This window comes from Brassica rapa, chromosome A05 (genome assembly GCF_000309985.2).
Source record: "Brassica rapa cultivar Chiifu-401-42 chromosome A05, CAAS_Brap_v3.01, whole genome shotgun sequence".
Lineage (NCBI taxonomy): Eukaryota > Viridiplantae > Streptophyta > Magnoliopsida > Brassicales > Brassicaceae > Brassica > Brassica rapa.
Window position 1 is genome coordinate 499,886 of NC_024799.2, and position 22,660 is coordinate 522,545.

The 22,660-nt window shown below is 34.9% G+C and overlaps 2 protein-coding genes across 4 annotated transcripts; both read left to right on the forward strand.

Annotated features, from left to right (window-relative positions):
* Window positions 1-862: 862 nt before the first annotated feature.
* Window positions 863-14,970, forward strand: LOC103866412 (ABC transporter B family member 4). 2 transcript variants are annotated; one of them, XM_009144326.3, is made up of 11 exons: window positions 863-1,046; window positions 1,389-1,741; window positions 1,826-1,880; window positions 1,963-2,138; window positions 3,110-3,331; window positions 3,401-3,639; window positions 3,727-5,386; window positions 5,696-5,962; window positions 6,038-6,301; window positions 6,395-6,688; window positions 6,773-7,126. In XM_009144326.3, exons 2-11 carry the CDS (start codon window positions 1,418-1,420, stop codon window positions 7,124-7,126), a joined length of 3,855 nt encoding a protein of 1,284 aa, XP_009142574.1. In that variant the 5' UTR covers window positions 863-1,046; window positions 1,389-1,417. The 2 variants fall into 2 exon arrangements, with proteins under 2 accessions (XP_009142574.1, XP_033147350.1); XM_033291459.1 differs by lacking the exon at window positions 863-1,046 and having other exon boundaries at window positions 1,418-1,741; window positions 6,773-14,970.
* Window positions 14,971-15,630: 660 nt separating this feature from the next.
* LOC103866413 (meiosis-specific protein ASY3) lies at window positions 15,631-19,842 on the forward strand. Of its 2 annotated transcripts, none has more exons than XM_033291461.1 (10): window positions 15,631-15,794; window positions 16,237-17,760; window positions 17,844-17,991; window positions 18,073-18,192; window positions 18,272-18,335; window positions 18,425-18,574; window positions 18,651-18,709; window positions 19,071-19,205; window positions 19,392-19,483; window positions 19,578-19,842. In XM_033291461.1, exons 2-10 carry the CDS (start codon window positions 16,243-16,245, stop codon window positions 19,650-19,652), a joined length of 2,361 nt encoding a protein of 786 aa, XP_033147352.1. In that variant the 5' UTR covers window positions 15,631-15,794; window positions 16,237-16,242; the 3' UTR covers window positions 19,653-19,842. The 2 variants fall into 2 exon arrangements, with proteins under 2 accessions (XP_033147352.1, XP_009142576.1); XM_009144328.2 differs by having other exon boundaries at window positions 19,581-19,842.
* Window positions 19,843-22,660: the final 2,818 nt, after the last annotated feature.

Consider the following 22,660-nt stretch of genomic DNA (forward strand, 5'->3'; position numbering starts at 1 on the left):
TCATAGCTGGTAAGAGATTAAAACAAAAATGTTCTTAGAGCATCTCTCTTATTGAGATGCTTTTTAAAAGTAATTCACTAATATGTTATTAATGTTTAAATTATATATTTAAATTACAAAACATATACTCACTCATATTAGAGTAATGTGTATCAAAAATATCTATTGTGTTTCAAGAAAAAATCAAATGGAAAATATTCATTTAACTTTTACTTTCTTTTTCTTCTGTTTTTTTGATAAAATATTTATTGAAAGGAAGCAAGTGGATGTGTTTTTAGTGAAACTTAGAGCATGATTAACGCAAATATCCAAATGGGTTTCTAAACTTTTTTTTTATCCAATTTAAAAAAAAATTAAAAAAATTAAAAAAGAATCAATTGCAGATTGCCACATTTCAGTAGGGCCTGCAAACAGTACAAAAATCCAACTACAAACGCCTCTTATTTGGCTACCTTCTTCCTCGGTTCCTCCGTTTTTGTGATCCCCTAAAAACACTCCTAAATACCCCGTTAATGTTGCTCTTATGATTGTCACTTTCGTCACTGCTAGTGGTAGTCCATATATGTACAGACAAACACATATGTACCATATACGAATTTTAAAATGAGTTAGGAGGACACATACAGGCTGCTAAAACATAGCTAATTGGCTATTAGAGATCAGTTTTATAGAGTAATAATAGAGCTGTAGTGGAACAAAACAGCTAGGTTACTACTTGCTATGATCGATCCGTTTTTCTTTATTTTTGGGTAAGTAATAATTTGGTCAGCATTACCAGAAAAGAATGACTTGTTTATGTCACATCAATTTTCATGAACTTTGATTATTATATGTTCACATCTATTTTATCTCTCTTGAGATAGTCACGGCTTGTTCGTCAAGAAATGACCAGAGCTTATAAATAAATAAACTTACATGAGTCTTTGACAAACTTCATTTACAATTATATATATAAAACCATAGAGATATCTGCTCATTCTTCAACAGCTTACACTGCAGACTCCAAGATAGTCGATAAACCCCTTTTCACTTTTCAGCTTCTTCTTGTATGTATATATAGTCTCTACTTTTAATATATGTATATATTCATATTATCTACTTTATCTGTGAAGCCTTGTTTGTAATTGATGGATCTTGCTTCATGTTTTATCATCTTCTCAGATGTTCTTGAAAAATCAAAAGGATTTAGAAAAAAGAAAGAAAGAAAGACAGATAGATAGATATTGAATAAGAAACGAAACTTTTGATTGTGAAAGCCTTTGTTTTGTTTTCTTTATGTTTTTTTCCTCGTCCTGGTCTGACCTTTATGTCCCCCATTCATATACTCTTTCTTAAAGACCTCAACTCATAGATTTGGAAACTTATTATGTTTCCCCTCTGTTCTTTAGGATCATAAGGACTCTGTACGTTAAACCTAATGGCTTCAGAGAGCGGCTTAAACGGAGATGCAAATATAGTAGAAGAGGTTTCCGAGACTAAAAGAAGCAGAGATGAAGAAGAAAAAGAAGACAAAGAAGTGAAGAAAAACAACAACGAAGATCATGAGAAAACGAAAACGGTGCCGTTTTACAAGCTTTTTGCTTTTGCGGATTCTTTGGACTTCCTCTTGATGACCCTGGGGACGCTTGGATCTATTGGAAACGGTCTAGGCTTCCCTATAATGACCATACTGTTCGGAGATCTAGTAGATGCTTTTGGAGAGAACCAGAATGACTCAAATGTTGCCGACAAAGTTTCCAAAGTAAAAACCACATGATGTTTTTCTGTCTTAACGATTTTCAAGAGTTGACTTTTTGGTAATAACGGTTTCTTAACTCGCTCACAGGTATCTCTGAAGTTTGTATGGCTTGGAATCGGTACTTTTGCGGCCGCTTTTCTCCGTAAGCTCTTTCAAATATTTAATTAACACATCTAGAGTAAAACAGAGAGTTTTAAACGTTCTTGGTGTGCATGAATGTTCAGAGTTGTCTGGTTGGATGATATCTGGAGAAAGACAAGCAGCAAGAATAAGGAGTATGTATCTAAAGACAATCTTAAGACAAGATATAGCCTTCTTCGACGTTGATACAAATACTGGTGAAGTCGTTGGAAGAATGTCCGGTGACACTGTGCTAATCCAAGACGCCATGGGAGAGAAGGTACACACACAAACATAGTCAAACAAATTTATAAAGAAAGATTTATCCACTCAAAATAATAAATATTAAAATTAAATTTATTATTTAAATTTATCAACCACTGTGATTTAATCAATTCAAAAATTCTTAACTAATGTTTTTCAATATTTATAAAATTACAAATGATTAACACTGGTTATTATAAAAACTAGGTGTTTTGCCCGCACGTGCGAGCTTATTCGTTTTACAAATTTTATGAGTTTATATTTTATTAATTCAAAAACCATCATGATAACTTATTATTTATGTTTTCAAAAAATTAAACTAAACATCAAATTTGTATATATATGACAAAAATTTCATTAAAATATTATTGTGTTTAAATTTTAAAATAAAACATTCACATATTAGAAATATTTTAGAAAATATCTTTATATAAAATGTTTTTAGTTGATTAATATTCAATTATAAATTATTTATATGTTATTTTTCTAGCTTTTATAATTAATTTTTTTTAAGATAACAATACAATATAAGAATTATCTTATTAAATAAATTCTAATATTATTAATAAAAAAACATTTTTAATTATATAATTAATTATATATAAAATTCATTAAAGATAACATTGACTTTAACTACTTAATTATTAGAAATTTTTTTATATCCTATTTTAACTTTATAATTGAAAAATATGTTGTAAGACAACAACAAAATATATAAGAATTCTTTTCTTTTTCTTAAAAAATAATCTTATTAATAAAAAATCATTTTTGATTATATAATTAATTATATAATAAAATTCAATAAGGTTATCAATGACTTTGACCACTCTAACTTTTAACGTAAGAGCTCGATTACGAAATTTTACTTCCCAAATAATAATATAGATATTTTAGAATTTTAGAAAATTTGTTTCTCTAGAACAAAAAATAAATGTAGAAAATACATTTTGATAGATTTTTAATGAAATGACGACGATTTGGTGGCAGGTGGGGAAAGCTATACAACTTCTAGCAACATTTGTTGGAGGCTTTGTGATAGCTTTCATAAGAGGATGGCTTCTAACTTTAGTCATGTTATCTTCAATACCTCTTCTTGTGATGGCTGGTGCGGGTCTGGCTATAGTCATTGCTAGAACAGCTTCTCGTGGACAAACAGCTTATGCTAAAGCTGCTGTTGTAGTTGAACAAACAATCGGTTCCATAAGAACGGTAACTAAGGCTTACTTACTCTATAGTCTTATACACATTTTCTGAGACATTTTTCTTCTAACTTCCTAGGTTGCTTCATTTACTGGAGAGAAACAAGCTATAAGCAATTACAACAAACATCTAGTCACAGCTTATAAAGCAGGAGTCATGGAAGGTGGTTCAACTGGATTAGGACTTGGCACACTCTTTCTTGTAGTCTTTTGTAGCTACGCTTTAGCTGTTTGGTATGGAGGAAAGTTGATTCTTGATAAAGGGTACACAGGAGGACAAGTTCTCAACATCATCATCTCTGTTTTAACTGGATCCATGTAATTACCTTTCGTGCACAACACGTCTTTTGTGTGTTTAACTTTCTTGCAACCCAATCTAAGGCTTGTTTTTTTTTTTTTTATTAGGTCGTTAGGCCAAGCATCTCCTTGTTTAACAGCGTTTGCAGCTGGACAAGCTGCAGCCTACAAGATGTTTGAGACAATAGAGAGAAGACCTGACATTGATTCTTATAGTACAGATGGTAAAGTACTGGATGACATCAAAGGAGACATTGAGCTTAAAGATGTCTACTTCACATACCCGGCGAGGCCAGATGAGCAGATCTTCCGCGGTTTTTCGCTGTTTATCTCGAGTGGTACGACCGTGGCCTTAGTTGGACAGAGTGGGAGTGGGAAGTCTACTGTTGTGAGTCTAATAGAGAGGTTTTACGATCCGCAAGCCGGTGAAGTTATCATAGATGGTGTTAACCTAAAAGAGTTTCAGCTAAAATGGATCAGAAGCAAGATAGGACTTGTGAGTCAAGAACCGGTTCTCTTCACTTCAAGCATCAAGGACAACATTGCCTACGGTAAAGAAGACGCTACACTAGAAGAGATCAAAGCGGCTGCTGAGCTTGCAAACGCCTCCAAGTTTGTTGATAAGCTTCCTCAGGGTTTGGATACAATGGTTGGAGAACACGGCACTCAGCTTTCGGGTGGGCAGAAACAGAGGATCGCTGTGGCAAGAGCCATTCTTAAAGATCCAAGAATCTTGCTTTTGGACGAAGCTACAAGCGCGCTTGATGCAGAGTCAGAGAGAGTGGTTCAAGAAGCGCTTGATAGGATCATGGTTAACCGGACTACAGTAGTAGTTGCTCACCGGTTAAGCACGGTGCGAAATGCTGATACTATCGCTGTGATTCATCAAGGAAAGATCGTGGAGAAAGGCTCTCACGCTGAGCTACTCAAGGACCCGGAAGGTGCTTATTCTCAGCTCATACGTCTTCAAGAAGATAAGAAACACGAAGAGAAGAAACCCGAAGAGTTGTCATCAATAGAATCATTCAAACAATCTAGTTTGAGAAAATCATCTCTAGGGCGGTCTCTAAGCAAAGGAGGATCATCTAGAGGAAACAGCAGCCGCCACTCTTTCAACATGTTTGGTTTTCCATCAGGTATTGAAGGAAACGACGTCGTTCAAGATCAAGAAGAGCCCAAGACCAAACCAAAGAAAGTATCTATCCGTAGAATCGCTGCTCTAAACAAACCAGAGATCCCCGTTCTCATACTCGGAACAATCTCAGCAGCAGCAAACGGAGTTATACTTCCTATCTTCGGTATACTAATCGCAAGCGTGATCAAAGCCTTCTTCAAACCGCCTAAGGAGCTTAAAGAAGACACGAGCTTCTGGGCCATTATCTTCATGGTTCTTGGTTTCGCTTCCGTCATCGCCTACCCAGCTCAAACCTTCTTCTTTTCTATCGCTGGTTGTAAGCTAGTGCAGAGGATAAGGAGCATGTGTTTTGAGAAAGTGGTTCACATGGAAGTTGGATGGTTTGATGAGTCAGAGCATTCTAGTGGAACTATTGGAGCGAGGCTATCGGCTGATGCAGCTGCGATACGTGGTTTAGTGGGAGATGCTTTGGCTCAGATGGTTCAGAATCTGTCGTCTATATTGGCTGGGTTGATCATTGCGTTCTTGGCTTGTTGGCAGTTGGCTTTTGTCGTTCTTGCCATGCTTCCTCTTATTGCACTCAATGGGTTTCTTTACATGAAGTTCATGAAAGGTTTCAGTGCAGATGCAAAGGTAAAGTTACTTATTCATATTTATACAACTTCTAACGTATAAACTCAGGGCCAACCATGAGATTTTTGGGGGTTATAAACAATTAAGTAAAAATTTATATAAAAATTATAGTATAAAAATAGGTTTCTTCTATATATGTTAATTTTTTAAAAAAAAATTGTTGGGGGTAATAAACAATTAAGTAAAAAATTATAATATAAATTGAGGTTTTCTATATATGTAATTTTTTTAAAAACAATTGGGGCTATAGACCCATGCTTCATTAATGTTTAGAACCGGCCTTGTATAAACTATCTTTCTCTGGTGCAGAAAATGTATGGGGAAGCGAGTCAGGTAGCGAATGATGCGGTTGGGAGCATAAGAACAGTAGCTTCGTTCTGTGCGGAAGACAAAGTGATGAACATGTACACAAAGAAGTGTGAAGGTCCTATGAAGACAGGGATACGCCAAGGCATTGTCAGTGGAATAGGTTTCGGTGTTTCTTTCTTTGTACTCTTCGCTTCTTACGCGACCAGCTTCTATGTGGGGGCACAACTTGTCGATGACGGCAAGACAACCTTCGACTCTGTTTTCAGGGTATTATAAGTAGCATAACTTAACAGATATTTTCTGTCTCTTTCTTGTTACTCACGGTTTCTTGATTCTTCTTAGGTTTTCTTTGCTTTGACGATGGCGGCTATTGCCATTTCACAGTCGAGTTCGTTGTCTCCTGACTCCAGCAAAGCCGATATCGCTGCTGCTTCGATTTTCGGGATTATCGACAGAGAATCGAAGATTGATCCAAGTGTAGAATCTGGAAGAGTGTTGGATACTGTTAAAGGAGACATTGAGCTTCGTCATGTTAGTTTCAAATACCCATCAAGGCCTGATGTTCAAATCTTCCAAGATCTTTGTCTAAGTATTCGAGCTGGAAAGGTTAGTCACTAATGCATTATTTGATAATCGTCAACGTCAACGAAAAGACAGAACATTTTAAAACAAACTCTGTTCTGTTTTTTCATTTTTCAGACTGTTGCTTTGGTTGGAGAAAGCGGGAGCGGGAAGTCAACGGTGATCGCTTTGCTACAGAGGTTTTACGATCCAGACTCAGGCGAGATCACTCTCGACGGTGTAGAGATCAAGACCCTGCGACTAAAATGGCTCAGACAACAAACGGGACTCGTGAGCCAAGAACCGATCTTGTTTAACGAAACGATCAGAGCCAACATTGCTTATGGAAAAGGCGGAGACGCGAGTGAATCCGAAATCGTATCAGCAGCTGAACTATCAAACGCCCATGGATTCATCAGTGGTCTACAACAGGTAATAATAACTAAAGCTTTAAAGGTTTCTTGTATTCCAAGGCATTAGGTTTCAAAATAACCTAATATTGGTTTATTGATTTAGGGTTACGATACGATGGTTGGAGAAAGAGGAATACAGTTATCAGGCGGGCAAAAACAACGAGTGGCCATAGCGCGAGCCATCGTCAAGGATCCTAAGGTATTGCTACTTGATGAAGCTACTAGCGCTCTAGACGCAGAGTCTGAACGTGTGGTTCAAGATGCGCTTGACCGGGTTATGGTGAACCGGACTACGATTGTGGTGGCTCACCGGTTATCCACGATTAAGAACGCGGATGTAATTGCAGTCGTTAAGAACGGAGTTATTGTAGAGAAAGGGAAGCACGAGAGTTTGATCAATATCAAAGACGGAGTTTATGCTTCGTTGGTGCAGCTTCATCTCAGTGCTGCTTCTTAAAGCATATCTTTTATGTTCATTCGTTTTTTTTTGGTTAATTATGCTATGTATTGATGAACATTGTTATTCAATGATTGGTTTTAAATATTTTATTGAAATCTAATGTTATTGGTTATTGTATTTAAAATGTATTTATTTAAAGATCTTAAAATCTAGTGTTGTTGGTTCTTATTATATTTATAATCTATTCATTAGAAAGTTTTGAAATCCAATGTTATTCAATAAAAGATTTGCATACAATATTTGAAATCTTGTGTTATACATATTTGATAAATTTAAACAATCCATTTAACGTGAAATATATTGAATCTAATACCATGTATAAATTTTATCAATCAAAATCCAACCTTTTACTTTATATTTTATCATCATTTTTATTAGCAATTGTCATCACATTATTGAAAAAGTTACTCTGCAAATATTATCACTACGCATTGATTTTCTCAAACATAAAACCCATACTTTTTTTGAGAGAATGTTTTTCTTATCCTTAACCAAAACTAAATTATTCTTATTCACATGATGTGTAGAATAATTTGGTTTTGGTCAAGGGATAAGCAAAAAATTCTCTCAAAATGGGATGCAATAATAGCTAAAGAGGCATTGAACAAAATTCTAAAGGAAGAAGCAGCAAAAGTACATGTTGGAGATATATTACATCATCCTTTCATCGCTGTATAAAAGTTTATTTTTTCTCTCTCAAACATAATCTTATACTAGGTGCTTATTTATTCTAATAATATGCTTATGTTTTGCTCATATGAGTCCACACACATTGAATGCTATATGATCTTCGGGTTGGTCCTAAATCAATTTATCAGTTGTTGATTGTACATCATTTGGGCACTCTTTTGTTTCTCGAGATTATGACATTTTGCTTCCTTAGAAACCTGGTAGAAAATAAGAGTTGAATGCAAATGTTTATTTCATCAATTCCACAACTAATTTTACCATTTGCTTTAAAAGGAATAGAATTCTAATTCCATCAATTCCATACAAAATTAAACAAAATTCAAAGAAAAGTATTAGCGTTTTATAGTTACATCTAAGTGGAATGGTAAAGTTTTTTTTTTTTGTGATCCTTTGTGTTTTTTTTTCCTTTTTGCCTTTGGTTTAATTAAACAATTTCATTCTGGTTTATCTTATAGTTAACTAATCTTTTGGTTTGATGGTTATGTTGTTGGTATGATAAACAATATTTGTGCAGTTTGATGAACGAGGTCGTTGAAGTATGTCTTGCTGTTTATTATTCGTTAGATGTTAATGTTATCAATCCAAAGTTATGTAATCCCACATTATGACATCAATGGTACTTTTGATGAGAAAGTTTCTTATTTGGCTTTGGAATACACAAGATCTAAGCTACTAATGTTAGAACAAGTATTATAGATTTTTCAATAATATCTAAGAGTTTATAATATTAGAAACTCTTCTCATTCTTTTCAGTTTGTTTACTTATATTAATATTAAGTTAAAAATCATTAAGATATTTTTATTGTGCTTGAGAATTCTCTTAATTAACCTAACCTTTATTAATCTAATCTATTAATTTAGAGTCCAATATTTTCTACTGAAAAACACTGGCGTGGGCGGGAAGCTGAATATCTAAAGATATATGGAGAAAGCAAAGAAACACGCTAAGTTAGCGCAGAAGATGGTTGACTATGAAAAATACTGGCGTAGGCGGAAAGCTGAATACCTGAAGATATATGGAGAATAAGAAACTTCTCGGTTTCATGCTTTGTCTTGTTTCATGCATGTGCTTTTTTTTTCAAGTGACTCCTCTGTTTCGCATGTGCTTTTTTTTTTAAAGTGACTAAGTACTCATGGCTCAGTTACTGAGAATGATCGTTGAAAATTTGTTAACTCTCCCTACTAGTTTCATCAAATTGCAACAACATCCAGTTCATCTAATTCTTTTGCTTTCTTGGTTTCCAATATCTACTGCACGTGTTATTTCCTTTATTTATTTAGAAGCTCAAAGATATAGATATGTTTGAGAATAAGAGTGTAATGATGATGTTTCATTTTAAGACAATTTGTTGTATCAAAATAGCAATGCTTTATACAATTTTCCAGTTTCTCCTTATCAATTCTTCCTAGGGACTTTAATATGAGCTCAACCTAACAGGGTTAGCCCTAACCCTACAAATCCATTTGTAACTCTAACCCTCATTTTTTAAACAGGGTTTAAACAGGGTTGGCCCTAATAGGATCAGAGTTTAAATTCTAACCCTTTTATTTCGATTCACACAACTATTATACAATATTTAATAACGTTTTTCACTAAAAAAACTTAAAGTCGAGTTTTCTTGCTAAAAACTAAACAACGAAATTTTCCGTCGAAACCGAAAAATCGAGTTTTCAACCAAAACAACAAAATTGAGTTTTCCCTCCAAAAACGCAAAATCGAGTTTTTCGTCAAAACTTCAAAATCGAGTTTTCCCACCAAAAAATCAAAATCGAGTTTTTCGCCAAAACCTCAAAATCGAGTTTTCCCGTGAAAACGTAAAATTAAGTTTTCTGGAAAACCCGTAAAACTCAATTTCACAGTTTTGGCGGGAAAACTCGATATTCCGGTTTTAGTTTTGGCGGAAAAACTCGATTTTGCGGTTTCGGCGGAAAAACTCGATTTTGCGGTTTCGGCGAAAAACTCGATTTTGCGGTTTCAGCGGGAAAACCCGATTTGCCGGTTTCGGCGGAAAACTCGTTTTTTCTGTTTCGGCGGGAAAACTTGATTTGCCGGTTTTGACGGGAAAACTCGATTTGCCGGTTTCAGCGGGAAAACTCGTCTTTTATGTTGCTTCTTAAAACATATCTTTTATGTTTATTCGTTTTTTTGGTTAATTATGCTATGTATTGATGAACATTGTTAATCAATGATTGATTTTAAATATTTTATTAAAATCTAATGTTATTGGTTATTGTATTTAAAATGTATTTATTTAAAGATCTTAAAATCTAGTGTTGTTGGTTCTTATTATATATATAATCTATTCATTAGAAAGTTTTGAAATCCAATGTTATTCAATAAAAGATTTGCATACAATATTTAAAATCTTGTGTTATACGTATTTGATAAATTTAAACAATCCATTTAACGTGAAATATATTGAATCTAATACCATGTATAAATTTTATCAATCAAAATCCAACCTTTTACTTTATATTTTATCATCATTTTTATTAGCAATTGTCATCACATTATTGAAAAAGTCACTCTTCAAATATTATCACTACGCATTGATTTTCTCAAACATAAAACCCATACGTTTTTTGAGAGAATGTTTTTCTTATCCTTAACCAAAACCAAATTATTCTTATTCACATGATGTGTAGAATAATTTGGTTTTGGTCAAGGGATAAGCAAAAAATTCTCTCAAAATGGGATGCAATAATAGCTAAAGAGGCATTGAACAAAATTCTAAAGGAAGAAGCAGCAAAAGTACATGTTGGAGATATATTACATCATCCTTTCATCGCTGTATAAAAGTTTATTTTCTCTCTCTCAAACATAATCTTATACTAGATGCTTATTTATTCTAATAATATGCTTATGTTTTGCTCATATGAGTCCACACACATTGAATGCTATATGACCTTTGGGTTGGTCCTAAATCAATTTATCAGTTGTTGATTGTACATCATTTGGAGACTCTTTTGTTTCTCGAGATTATGACATTTTGCTTCCTTAGAAACCTGATAGAAAAGAAGAGTTGAATGCAAATGTTCATTTCATCAATTCTACAATTAATTTTACCATTTGCTTTAAATGGAATAGAATTCTAATTCCATCAATTCCATACAAAATTAAACAAAATTCAAAGAAAAGTATTAACGCTTTATAGTTACATCTAAGTGGAATGGTAAAGTTTTTTTTTTGTGATCCCTTGTGTTTTTTTATCCTTTATAGGAGACCGATACGAGGAAGGTGATATTACACCCAGGCCAATGATGAAGTTCAAGGCTGCTGGCGCTGATGTTTGGGATCCCAAATGGGATGCACATCCTATTGGCGGAGGTGCCAAAAAGATGTTGACAAGAGAAGAGCTCTTCGAAAGAGCCAATCCAGTAGATGATCCCCGCCCACTCCTCACGATGAAGGACATTCTCGATGATCTTCTGGAGCTTCGTAAGAAGTCTGAAGTCACCTCAGGTGACTTCGCAAGACAGCTGCATGGGAGGGCAGCCACAATCGACCTCTTCAGCATCAAGGGTCCTATCTGCGAAGAGGTTGTGGAGAAGCTTCAAATGCTGTATGGCCTCTGGGAAAGTGGTGATGCAGACGACAAGAGATCGACACCGAAGGAGGATTACATGGAGTGGTTCAAGAGAGATAGACGCTTTCAAGGAATTTAGGGATCGAGCTTGATTACTTTTTATTATAAATCACGTCCTTAGTTGAAATTTATTACCATTAGAACACATATTTTATCATTAACTGCAGTTTAAAGCATGGAATCAAATTATGGTTTGCCTTTGGTTTAATTAAACAATTTCATTCTGGTTTATCTTATATGTTAACTAGTCTTTTGGTTTGTTAGTTATGTTGTTGGTATGATAAAAAATATTTGTGCAGTTTGATGAACGAGGCCGTTGAAATATGTCTTGCTGTTTATTATTCGTTAGATGTTAATATTATCAATCCAAAGTTATGTAATCCCACATTATGACATCAATGGTACTTTTGATGAGAAAGTTTCTTATTTGGCTTTGGAATACACAAGATCTAAGCTACTAATGTTAGAACAAGTATTATAGATTTTTCAATAATATCTAAGAGTTTATAATATTAGAAACTCTTCTCATTCTTTTCAGTTTGTTTACTTATATTAATATTTAGTTAAAAATCATTAAGATACTTTTATTGTGATTGGGAATGCTCTTAATTAACCTAACCTTTATTAATCTAATCTTTTAATTTAGAGTCCAATATTTTCTATTGATAAAATATTGTCATTTAAGTTTTGGACCTATTCATTATTCATTATACAACATACTTGATAATGACTTATTTGATAATGTAAGATATTAATTGGCTTATAAATCTGTATTGTTACCATATTTTTTGGGGAATTTTTTTAAGTATTTAAATGTAAAGTCTTAAAAACAATTAAATCTTATTGAAATAATTTGTTACAGATATTTTAAATATGCATATTTAATTATCAAATACTCAAATAGTAAAAGAATGTTGTTGTTTTTTTTGTCAACTCGTTTATATTATTGATGCCCAGTGGACTAAACGTTTACAAGCAATTTCAAGCCCAACAAATATTACAATCAACCCATAAGCCCAAATGAAAGGATAATGATGTTTGCATGTGTGACACTTACTCCCTTTCGTGGGTCTGATGCATCGGGAATCGGAAGACGAAGCTGTAGCCGGAAACCTACCGGAACAAAGATCTCCCCCGCCGACTCGCTTGATACTGCTTGTTCACTCTACTATCCTTCAAATCGCCATCGATCTTCAAGCGCTCATCTCAAATCGCTAGTAAAGGAATGCTGGTTATTTGATTCACCATAATAAATCTGAAAATAAATTTAAATATAATCAATTAAATCAGCTAAGAATTTAAAATATTGTTCTCCAAGTCAAAAGACTATATGACCGTTCAATGATGACTCTTTACAAACTCTTTACCATAAAGTGTGAATGATCTCAAGAGACCATACAAGCAATATGAGATTCAAGTGGGTTTCTACCCCCTAAAACTTAAAAAAATAAATTAATTTTAACGATAAGAAAACTTACGTGAATATTTTTCATGTTGTATGCTAATTTAACCTCAATCACTTGCTTTCAGAAGCAAATTTAAAAGTGATTATTGAACAAATTATAAATTTAAGATAAACAAAATGAATAACCAACTAATTTACTGTCATATATTTTTATTTTTTTTACGACCAAAGGCTATGAAACACTGTCATATATTTATATACATAATTTTATCGGTTTACTAAAAAAAAAAATAATAATCCACGTTTCAACACAGATGTAATTAAGTTTAAGATCGAGTGGTTTAATTTTCAACCTAATATTCTTCGTTAGAAAGGATTGTATCATGGGCTCGGTTGTAACGGCAACCAGGCTTGCCTCAACTCTAATTTGGGCTGTGTGCTGAGTTCGTTCTTTTTCTTCAAAGCTTACTGGTATAGTAATTTAAGCACAAATCCAATGGTTGGAAGAAAAATTGGAAGAGTAGAGAGTTTTGCTTTAGTAGACTAACTGTATATTATATTATGAATTATATTAATATATTATGGATGTTATAGAATGAATATTCAAATGTTTTGTTTGAATATTATGAACGCCTACTTATCGTCAAATCTCTATAATATTATTTGAGAAGTCAGTTTCCTATGTGTCGCTTTCACGTTGACTTTCACGATGGTTGATTACACTGATACCCTTAATGAATTCAAAATATTACATTTAAAATACTATTACTTATTTTTATATTTCGTTTCCTTTTCAAATTTTTCCAAAAAAACATATACATATAATAAAAAAGGAAATCTTTTATAAAGTAAAAAAAAACGAATTGAAAAACGAAAATAGTAATATTACATTTAAAAAATATTTTTAAATGACATAAAATATACTTTTGAAGTACTAAAATACTTTCTTTATATCTATATTTTCTTAGATGAAAAATATAAATTTGTATATAATGTGATTTCATTAAAAAATTACACAGATAATCTTGATATTAGAAAAAAAATTAATGTAATAGAAATATTTGCGTATATCTATCAATTTTCTTAGATGATTACATAAAATAATTAAGAAACATAAACTGATATATGTTTAATTGACTAAAAATAGTTTATAATTAGTATTATTGAAATGGTTTATTTATTTTTCATACATTTAATTGACTATAATATATTTCAATTACAACAAAAAATATCGATAAATTATATTTTACTTATATAATATTATTTTCAAATAAAATCACAATTTTGTTTACTGTTATTTTTAAGAGATATTAAAAAACTAAAAATAAATTAAAAATAAACAATTATGAAATAATTACAAAATAGTTTAATGAGGTAGATATATTATATTTTATCATTAATAAAGTTATTTGTGTTCTAAATATGAAATTTGCTTTTAAATTTTATGTTTATATGTTTGTGAAACTTAATAGAACCATAATCAAAATACCAAAGCAAATCTGAATTCTCATTTTTAAGATTATTTAAAATACATTTCAGTTTTCATTCAATAAATCAAAGGTACAAAGTTATTTAAAATTTATAAAACAGTTTAATTATTGTAAGTATTGATATGTGTTCATGAGCTTCCAAAAATGTATCAGCTATTTTTTATCAACTTGTATCAGCTACTTATGCATGTAACTTCCTATTGATCACACTTTCTTTTCTAACATTTTTTAATAAAAACATCAACATATAATTTGATAAATATTATGAAAATGCATGCGCATTTAAACGATAAATAAGATTGATTTGATTTGATTTAATTATAAAAAAAATTATACTTCATTGAACTTATATCTAAAATCATAGATTTAAGTACAGTAAGAATTTATAAATTTATAAGAATAGTAATTTATTTTATAAATATAAATCATAGGACAACTTAAAACATATTAAAATGAAAATAAAATATTAACCAACCGTTACAATTTAGTTTTTTTGTAAAATTTATATATATGCATGAGACTTCAGAATAATATCGTTATATTAGTTTATGTAATTTAGAATCAGACACTTTAGTTTATTTTTTATTTCATTCCAAGCACACTGTATCTTAAGTTATACCTAATATTCATAAAATATATTTACATATCTAAGACAACAACCAGCTAAATGCAAATAAGAAATTAATCAAAATATTAATATATAGAATAAAAAATATTACGGTTGAATTCAGAAATGCAATCTAATTTACCCATATGATAAATAAATCGACTGTAAAAACAATAAAACCGAATATATATAACATATATAAAATCATATGCATAATTAACGTAATATAATATTATTAAAATAAATGAAGCATATAAATTATAAATTAATTTAAAATTAAAATTAAATATCTATCAATTATTATAGTTTATTTACTTTAGAAATATTTATACCCGTGCATGAGCACGGGAAAGTCACTTAGTGTATATATATAGGCTTCGAATGGTAACATGCGTCCCGCACCGCACCGCAGTTAACAGTAACAAAAATCTCTGCATATACCATATATCTATACGTTTTTATAACTGTCTGAACCGCACCGCAGTCAAACCGCTTGTCCCGCACCGTTCAATCCGCTGTTACCATTCGGAGCCTATACGGATCTTCTTAACGCTAACCAGTCAAGTTTAACGAAACTGTTTACGTCTCCGTTTGACAAATATCTGAGAGTAGGGCAAAATATTGGAAACAAAAGACACGTGTATTCATCTCAGTCGTACGTTAACGGGTATTTAATGTAATTAAGAAGAAATAGTAGGGTCAAAAGCGTCAATTCAGCTAAAGGCGGTTTTGTTTAACCATTTGCGAAAATCAAAAAGTTTCAATCGGCCCGCCTCTCTCTCGCTCTCTCTCTCTGTCACTCAGAGCAGATTCAAATTCCAGTTACTTTTCCGGCGATCAAGGAGTTAGGGATCTCGCATTTCAAGCCGCGAGAGCTCTGGTTCGAGTAAGCACTTCTTCCTTGTTAACACCGTCGCTTGATTTTCTCTAATTTCGTTTCCGATTCGTCGCTTGTTTCTCTCGGAATCTGTGAAAACTCTGCTGCGATCTGTGCCTACGTCGTCTCGATTTCTGAATCCGATACCTGTATGATAGTGTTACGATTAGGGTTTGCTAATCTCGTCTATAACGATGTTTAGCTTCCACTATGTATTCACTGGTTCGAATTTGTTTTCTGTAGTCTGTGTTCTCCGCTTGTTTTGATCATTTTACCCAGATCTAACACCGTCTGTGGTTGCAGAGCTTCGATCGATCTATTTTTCAAATAGGTTATACGAAGATCGTTGTGTTGTTTCTCATTGATTCTCATCGATTGTGTTGTTCTGTTGATATTATGCATTCCTTATGTCTCAGAAGAATGCTTAACCTTCTGTGGTGATCATTTTCAGGGAAAGATGAGCGAATACAGAAGCTTCGGCAGTAACTTTCACCCATCAAGTCAATCTCGAAAGATGTCTATTGGAGTTATGGCTGATTCACAGCCCAAGAGAAACCCTGATGGAGATGCTGCTATTGGCAGAGCTGAGAAGTTGAAATCAGCCGCAGCAACCGATTTACAGCTGAACAAGAAGGTCACAGGTGATGATGTAGCTGCCAAGCAGAGGAGTTCAGCTACGGGGACTGAACACGTGACCTCACCTTGGAGGTCTCCCAGATCTTCTTATCGGAAATTGGGCACTTTGGAGAATGTTCTTTGCAAGCAAACGTCTACCTTGTCTGGTAGTAAAGGGTTAAACAAGGGACCAAATGGAGCACATCAGGCACCAGCTCGTGACACATTTCAAGACATTCCTGTCTCTAGTCCTCGGCACAGTGATGATGAGCCGATCAGTGGCAGGAAGGGTAACGAGATGGATAAGAGTCCTGAGAGGATGCAAGAACCTCCATCTGCAGTCTTGCCGCAAAAGGTTGCGTCACAGAGAGAAGAGAAGCGTGGACCAGAGACGGCTAAAGATGGAAGTACTGATGTTTTGAGATCGAAACTGTGGGAAATATTGGGGAAAGCTTCGCCGGAATATAATGAAGATGTCAACTCTGAAACCCCAGAAGTGGTTAAGACAAACTCCAAGCTGAATCAAGACAAGAGTTCAGACAATGATCCTCTTACTAAGCCTAGACACAATTCAGATACTATTGAAACTGATTCTGAAAGCCCTGAAGTTGCAACCAGAAGGCCGGTGACTAGATCTTTGTTGCAGAGGAGGGTGGGAGCCAGAGGTATTCAGAAGAGAGCCAAAACTGGTGCCAACTTAGGTGGCAAAAGCACAGAAGAAGTGAACAACGTGTTCACCTTTGAAGAAGGTTTTCGCGGGAGAAATGGCACCGCCATGAACTCCACTGGTGTGCCGAAGAAACAAAGGGGAAGGAAGAAAAATACTGCTGTAAAATGCCGCAAGGTTCAGTCTCGTGAAAAGGATGAAGCTGATGGGATTCTGAAGGAGACGAGCAAGAGTAAAACTCCAGCACGTTCTGAGAGTACAAGAACTGGCAAAAGGTCTTCATTGTCTGACAGAAAAGGAAGTTCCCTTGAGTTCAATCAACACACCAAAGCCCAAAACCAGAAACCAGATGTTAGAACAAGGGAAGAAGATTTTCAGCCATCACCAGAGGCTGAAACAGCAGCTACGCCAGAGATGTTCCGTGGATTATTTAAAAATGGCGATGAACAGAAAGGGCCGTGTGAAGTTCTCAGGGAAAAGTCTGTTGAGCCAGAAAATGACTTCCAGAGTCCAACGTTCGGATATAAAGCACCAATCTCAAGTCCTTCCCCCTGTCTTTCTCCTGAAGCATCTCCTTTGCATCCTCAGAATATTAGTCCCGCTTTTGATGAGGCTGAAACAACAATATTTAGCTTCGGTACTAAGAAAACTCCTCAAGGGACAAAAGGCGAAGCGTCAGATAAGAGATTGCATGTAACCTTCCTGAACTCAAGCTGCTTTGTTTCACTTAAAAATTATGCATGTTTGATTTTACATGTGTCCTCATTTATTTTCAGGACTTCTTGGAGAAGAAAGAAGATTATTCTTTCGGCAGAGAGAGTTCTGCCGAGCCAGATGAAGATTTAGTTCTCTCAGATCCGTCGTCTGATGAGAAAGATTCAGATGGATCAATAGAAGACTCACCCGCGTTGGGCCATTACAACAGTATGCTAATTATTTTACACTTTTCCCTATACATTCTTAACATAATCCACGTTTACCTACTTAACTGATCTTCTGGTTCAGGTCCCCAAGCAAAAGAAACTGCTAACGGGAGTAATAAGAAATCTAAGCCAGGCTTTAGCTCAGCTAAACGGAACTCGAACCTTAAGGGCAATGGACGTGTTACCTCGTCTTTGTCCGAAGGTACAATAAACATTTGTATGTCACTGTTGTAGCTGTTTATACTACACACTCATTTTGTTTTGTCATGGAAACTGAGCAGGGATGCATAAAACTGATTCCTTCCAGCGGTTTTCAGAGGTGGATGAAGATGAAGGCTTGGGAAGGTCTCTTGTTGGACATAATATTAAGTTTCTAGCTTATTATTTCTTCTTTCCTTGAGTCTTAATTAAATTACTTATATGCCATGTCTCAGGGCTGTTGCATTGTTTGCTGTGGCTCTTCAAAACTTCGAGAAAAAGCTGAAATCTGCAGCCAAAAAGAAGTCTTCAGAAATTATAGCATCAGTCTCGGAGGAGATACATTTGGAGTTGGAGAATGTGAAGTCTCACATCATAACAGAAGCGTATGTTCCTTCAATTGATTCAGCATTGTTCCTTTTTAGAGTATTAAATCATGCATATTGTTAAACTACGGTACAGGGAAAAGACGAGTAACGTAGCCAAAACTAAGAGAAAGCATGCTGAAACAAGATTACAAGGTACAGTACTGAATCATATTTTGATCACTATGATTTATTTTATAGTCATGAAGGGTAGGAGAGCTTGTAACTTTTCTATTTACCCAAAACATACTGTCTTAGTAGTCTACTCCTGATTCAGTGATAATAGATGATATGTATACATTTGATTTAGGTTCTCATATTGATACGGAACTTACTATTAACATTGTTCCTCAAGCCAATGCTATATGCTCGATACTTATATGGGGAGTAGAACTATACACTTGCGTGTCTGGCTTGTCTTAAGAGTTTTGAGTTGTCTTCAATAAGTCCACATGCTGAATGAGAAAATGCAAGATATGTCGTGATCGTTCACTTAACTAATCTGACCGTATTACAGAGCAACAAGAGAAAATGAGAATGATCCATGAAAAGTTTAAGGATGATGTCGGGAACCATCTTGAAGATTTCAAGAGTACTATTGAAGGGCTTGAAGCAAACCACTCAGAGTTGAAAGGAAGCATAAAGAAACAAAGTATGTCACTTCTGTTATCCTTTCTTTATAACGGATCATAACGTTGAAGAACTACTGTGAAACATAATCATTTATTGATGAGCACTTGTGTAGAGAAAGTATCAAAGCTAGATTCTTTCTGGCAAGAGAGCTTTTGAGAAAAAGTCTATACCTAAACTAACTTGAGGCTATATCTCTTGTTGACAGGAACATCACACCAAAAGCTCATTGCGCATTTTGAAGGAGGCATCGAGACAAAACTGGACAATGCGACCAAGAGAATCAACTCTGTCAACGAGGCAAGCCCTTGTTCTAGCGCTTAAGAATCAATTATAAATGTTAGATCGTCATGCTTGAAGCTGAATATCTTATAAATTGGTGTCTTTGATTTAGCAGTCTGCAAGAGTAAAGATGCTGCAGCTGAAGATGATTGTGGCAGAATGTTTGAAGGATGATGTGTTAGGTTGACCCTACCCCGAGTGAGTCTCACAGAATCAAATCACACACTTCGTATGCTTATTCTCCACTTAGAAAAACATACCTTACTTTCGTGTCTTGGTTACCCTATTTTTAGTAACTTTACACAGAACCTGGTGATATATATTCTCCACTTATGGTCTCGTGAATAAAAGATTAGTAGAGATTCATTTGCCTCCTCGTTCAGTATTGTTATAAGTGGTTAATGGTTTGTTTTCTCAGCCAAAACATCAATTAGTTTGGTTTGTTAATGGTTTGTTTTCTCAGCCAAAATGTAGCAATATCAAACTCACATACATGAACTTTAAAGTCAAGGCAAAAGAAATAAGATGTTTGTGAAAACATAACAAAAGAGAGCCATTAGAGCTTAGTAAATGAGGAGATTTTACAAGATTGAAGGACCTCGAGTACCAGCTGCCATTTTCACCAAACGTTCAGCTACCAAAACATCACTTTCATGAAGCTATTTTTTCACCATACTCGCAAATCCACCCTTCCTGCTCCTTACATCCTCTTCTCTACAGAGTCTTGAGACACTCCTTTGTTTTGAGAGTAGTAGTCACTAACGTCCATCCTCAATTAGAACTGTCTTGCTCAATGTCACCCTGTTCTGATCGAGAGCTTTGGCTTCTTGGAGATCGAAGCAGGACCAGTTGCTACATAGTCTGGTCCTCTATCCATTCATCAGAAGAGACGTCAACATACGTTAATCAATGAGAGTTTCTTCTTCTTCTTCTTCTTCTTCCTCTCTTGCTGAAGCAGGATCAGTTGAGAGAATGAGTTTCTTATTATCAGAAAAGGAGAAATCAATCAAACAAGAGCACGCTCCACAGGCGCAGTCTCGGTTGCTTTCTCGTAGCAGAATCTGTTTTGTCTGGCAGTTTCAGAATCCTTTTACAGTTTAATTAAAAATGGTACACCACCAGCTACAGGGTATAGACTAGGCGAGCTATTGTTATAACTTATAACGACATGGAGCTGTCCATGGCTATTTTCAGCCTCGATATTGTTTTAAAACCGTGTGTAGCTGATTAATGTAGTTTAGCAAAACACATTCTTACTTATGCTAATCTACAATGGAATTTCTTAAAAAAAAGTTTCTTCAAATTAAGATTACGGGAATGTTTGTATGCCTGGAGGATTCCGGTCGAGATAGAAAGATATTGGCTTATGTAATACCATGTCGTTCTCGCCAAAGCGAAGAGAATTTGTAACGAGATGATTTTTTTTTTAACTTATATAAAAAGCAAAATTTTCGCCTCCTGAATTTCACATTGCAAGAAAAAAAGAGAATATATGTAAGGCCAAATAATTATGCCCTCATCGTATGGATTAAACATCTTTTATTTTGAAGCAGAGGGTTGGAGTAAAACATAAAAAGTTTTTAAAATTTTGCTAAAAAAAAAAACAGGTTTTGAATGTAAACAAAATAATCAGCTCTTCATTAAGATAGAGACAAGCCTTAGATTTGCATCGACCATCATGTTAGCAGTTTCCAAAGCATCATCGAGTCTCCCAGCCTTTAGATAGGCGTTGATCATTTCTTGGAATGTGGATACTTTGTAAGCAGATGGATCATGCTTGTTCAACAATCCAGCCAAGATCAACTTTGCGTGTGACAAAGTATTCCCATCTTGGCAACACCTAGAGATGACGTTGGAGAAAGGAGCATGATTGAATTTGCACGTTGTAATGAAATCTTCTATCTTTCTCACTTTTTGCAGTGTGTCGATGGCTTCATTTGTCATCCGGAGTTGGTAACGAAAAAACTGATTCATCATAAAACGTATATGCTCTGAGTGGTCAGTGAAACGAAGATTTTTGACCAGGGACCAAGCTTCGGTTTCCTTACCGTACTTAGACAAGAGTTGGAAGAGTGGTCTTATGGAAGCATCTTCAATCTTTTCTGATACCAAACAAGTGTAAATCTCCATTGCTTTCTCATCCTCACCTTTACTGAAATAATACTCAATGAGAGAAACCGTTACCGCGGTTTTGGTTACCGTTGGATAACCAACGTTGTTACTACTAATAACCTCCTCACAACAAAGTGCCCAGGCTTTGTCAAAATCACTCTGATCCAAGAATACAGAGTCGTACTTGTCCGGATTATTCAGAGAGAAGATATCTTTAACCAGATCCAGAGCTTCATCAATCTTCCCGGAAAGGAACAAAGCTTTGGTCAAGATACGGTACGTTTGGTAATCAAGAGGAGCATCATCATGGTGATGGAGTTGAAGAGCTACATGGGCATGGCCGTCGTCGCAAAGAGCTTTGACGATGTGGTTGCAACAATCAACGCTGAGACTGATGTTGGATTGGTTGAAAAAGTAATGGAAGAGATGATAGGCGTCCATGTAACGCTTGGCCTCGCACAAGGCTGCGATTATAAGGTCACAAGTAGCGGTTGTTGTTTCGGTGCGAGTAGTGGTGAAAGCGGTGAAGCGTGCGTACTCCACGGCGGTGTCGAGATCAGAGAGATTCTGGATCAACAACTTAACCGTTGAGTATAGATGGCTCTCATCGTAATATTGATTCTTGGGCGGCGAGATGATGACATCTCCTCCTCCTCCTAGGATGATGGGGTAAGGAGGAGGGTTTGAGACAAGACACTTGTTTAATTCCAAACGTTTGGCTTCTGCTTCATATTTCGCGTAGGAAATGAGATTCCTTTTCTCCCTAGCTCTCGACTGAAGGTTGAGGCAATTGAGGCCATAATAGAGTTTGGGATCACGGTCACGGATACTAAATTTAAAGATGAGGCTTAAGAGCTCTCTGTAACGTTTGGCATCATATAAGGCTGTGACTACAAGCTCACATATAGCGCTTCTGGTTGCCCTGCGACTTTTTACAACAAAAGGAGAGCGTGCGTACTCCACAGCCTTATCTAGTTCTGAGCTACCTATCAAGGATCTCACCCTCCTGTATACACTCTTCTCATCTTCACATTGGGAGGAGAAGTGACGACTTAAAAGAGAAGGAGACTTTGGGAGAGTGCG

Excerpts from the sequence above, each read along its gene's own strand:
- LOC103866412 (XM_009144326.3), top strand. The coding sequence starts at position 1,418 with ATGGCTTCAGAGAGCGGCTTAAACGGAGATGCAAATATAGTAGAAGAG. Across the intron at positions 2,139-3,109 it reads AAGACGCCATGGGAGAGAAG|GTGGGGAAAGCTATACAACT; the intron begins GTACACACACAA and ends ATTTGGTGGCAG. Across the intron at positions 5,387-5,695 it reads GTTTCAGTGCAGATGCAAAG|AAAATGTATGGGGAAGCGAG; the intron begins GTAAAGTTACTT and ends TCTCTGGTGCAG.
- LOC103866413 (XM_033291461.1), top strand. The coding sequence starts at position 16,243 with ATGAGCGAATACAGAAGCTTCGGCAGTAACTTTCACCCATCAAGTCAA. Across the intron at positions 18,193-18,271 it reads TACCTCGTCTTTGTCCGAAG|GGATGCATAAAACTGATTCC; the intron begins GTACAATAAACA and ends GAAACTGAGCAG. Across the intron at positions 18,575-18,650 it reads TCTCACATCATAACAGAAGC|GGAAAAGACGAGTAACGTAG; the intron begins GTATGTTCCTTC and ends ACTACGGTACAG.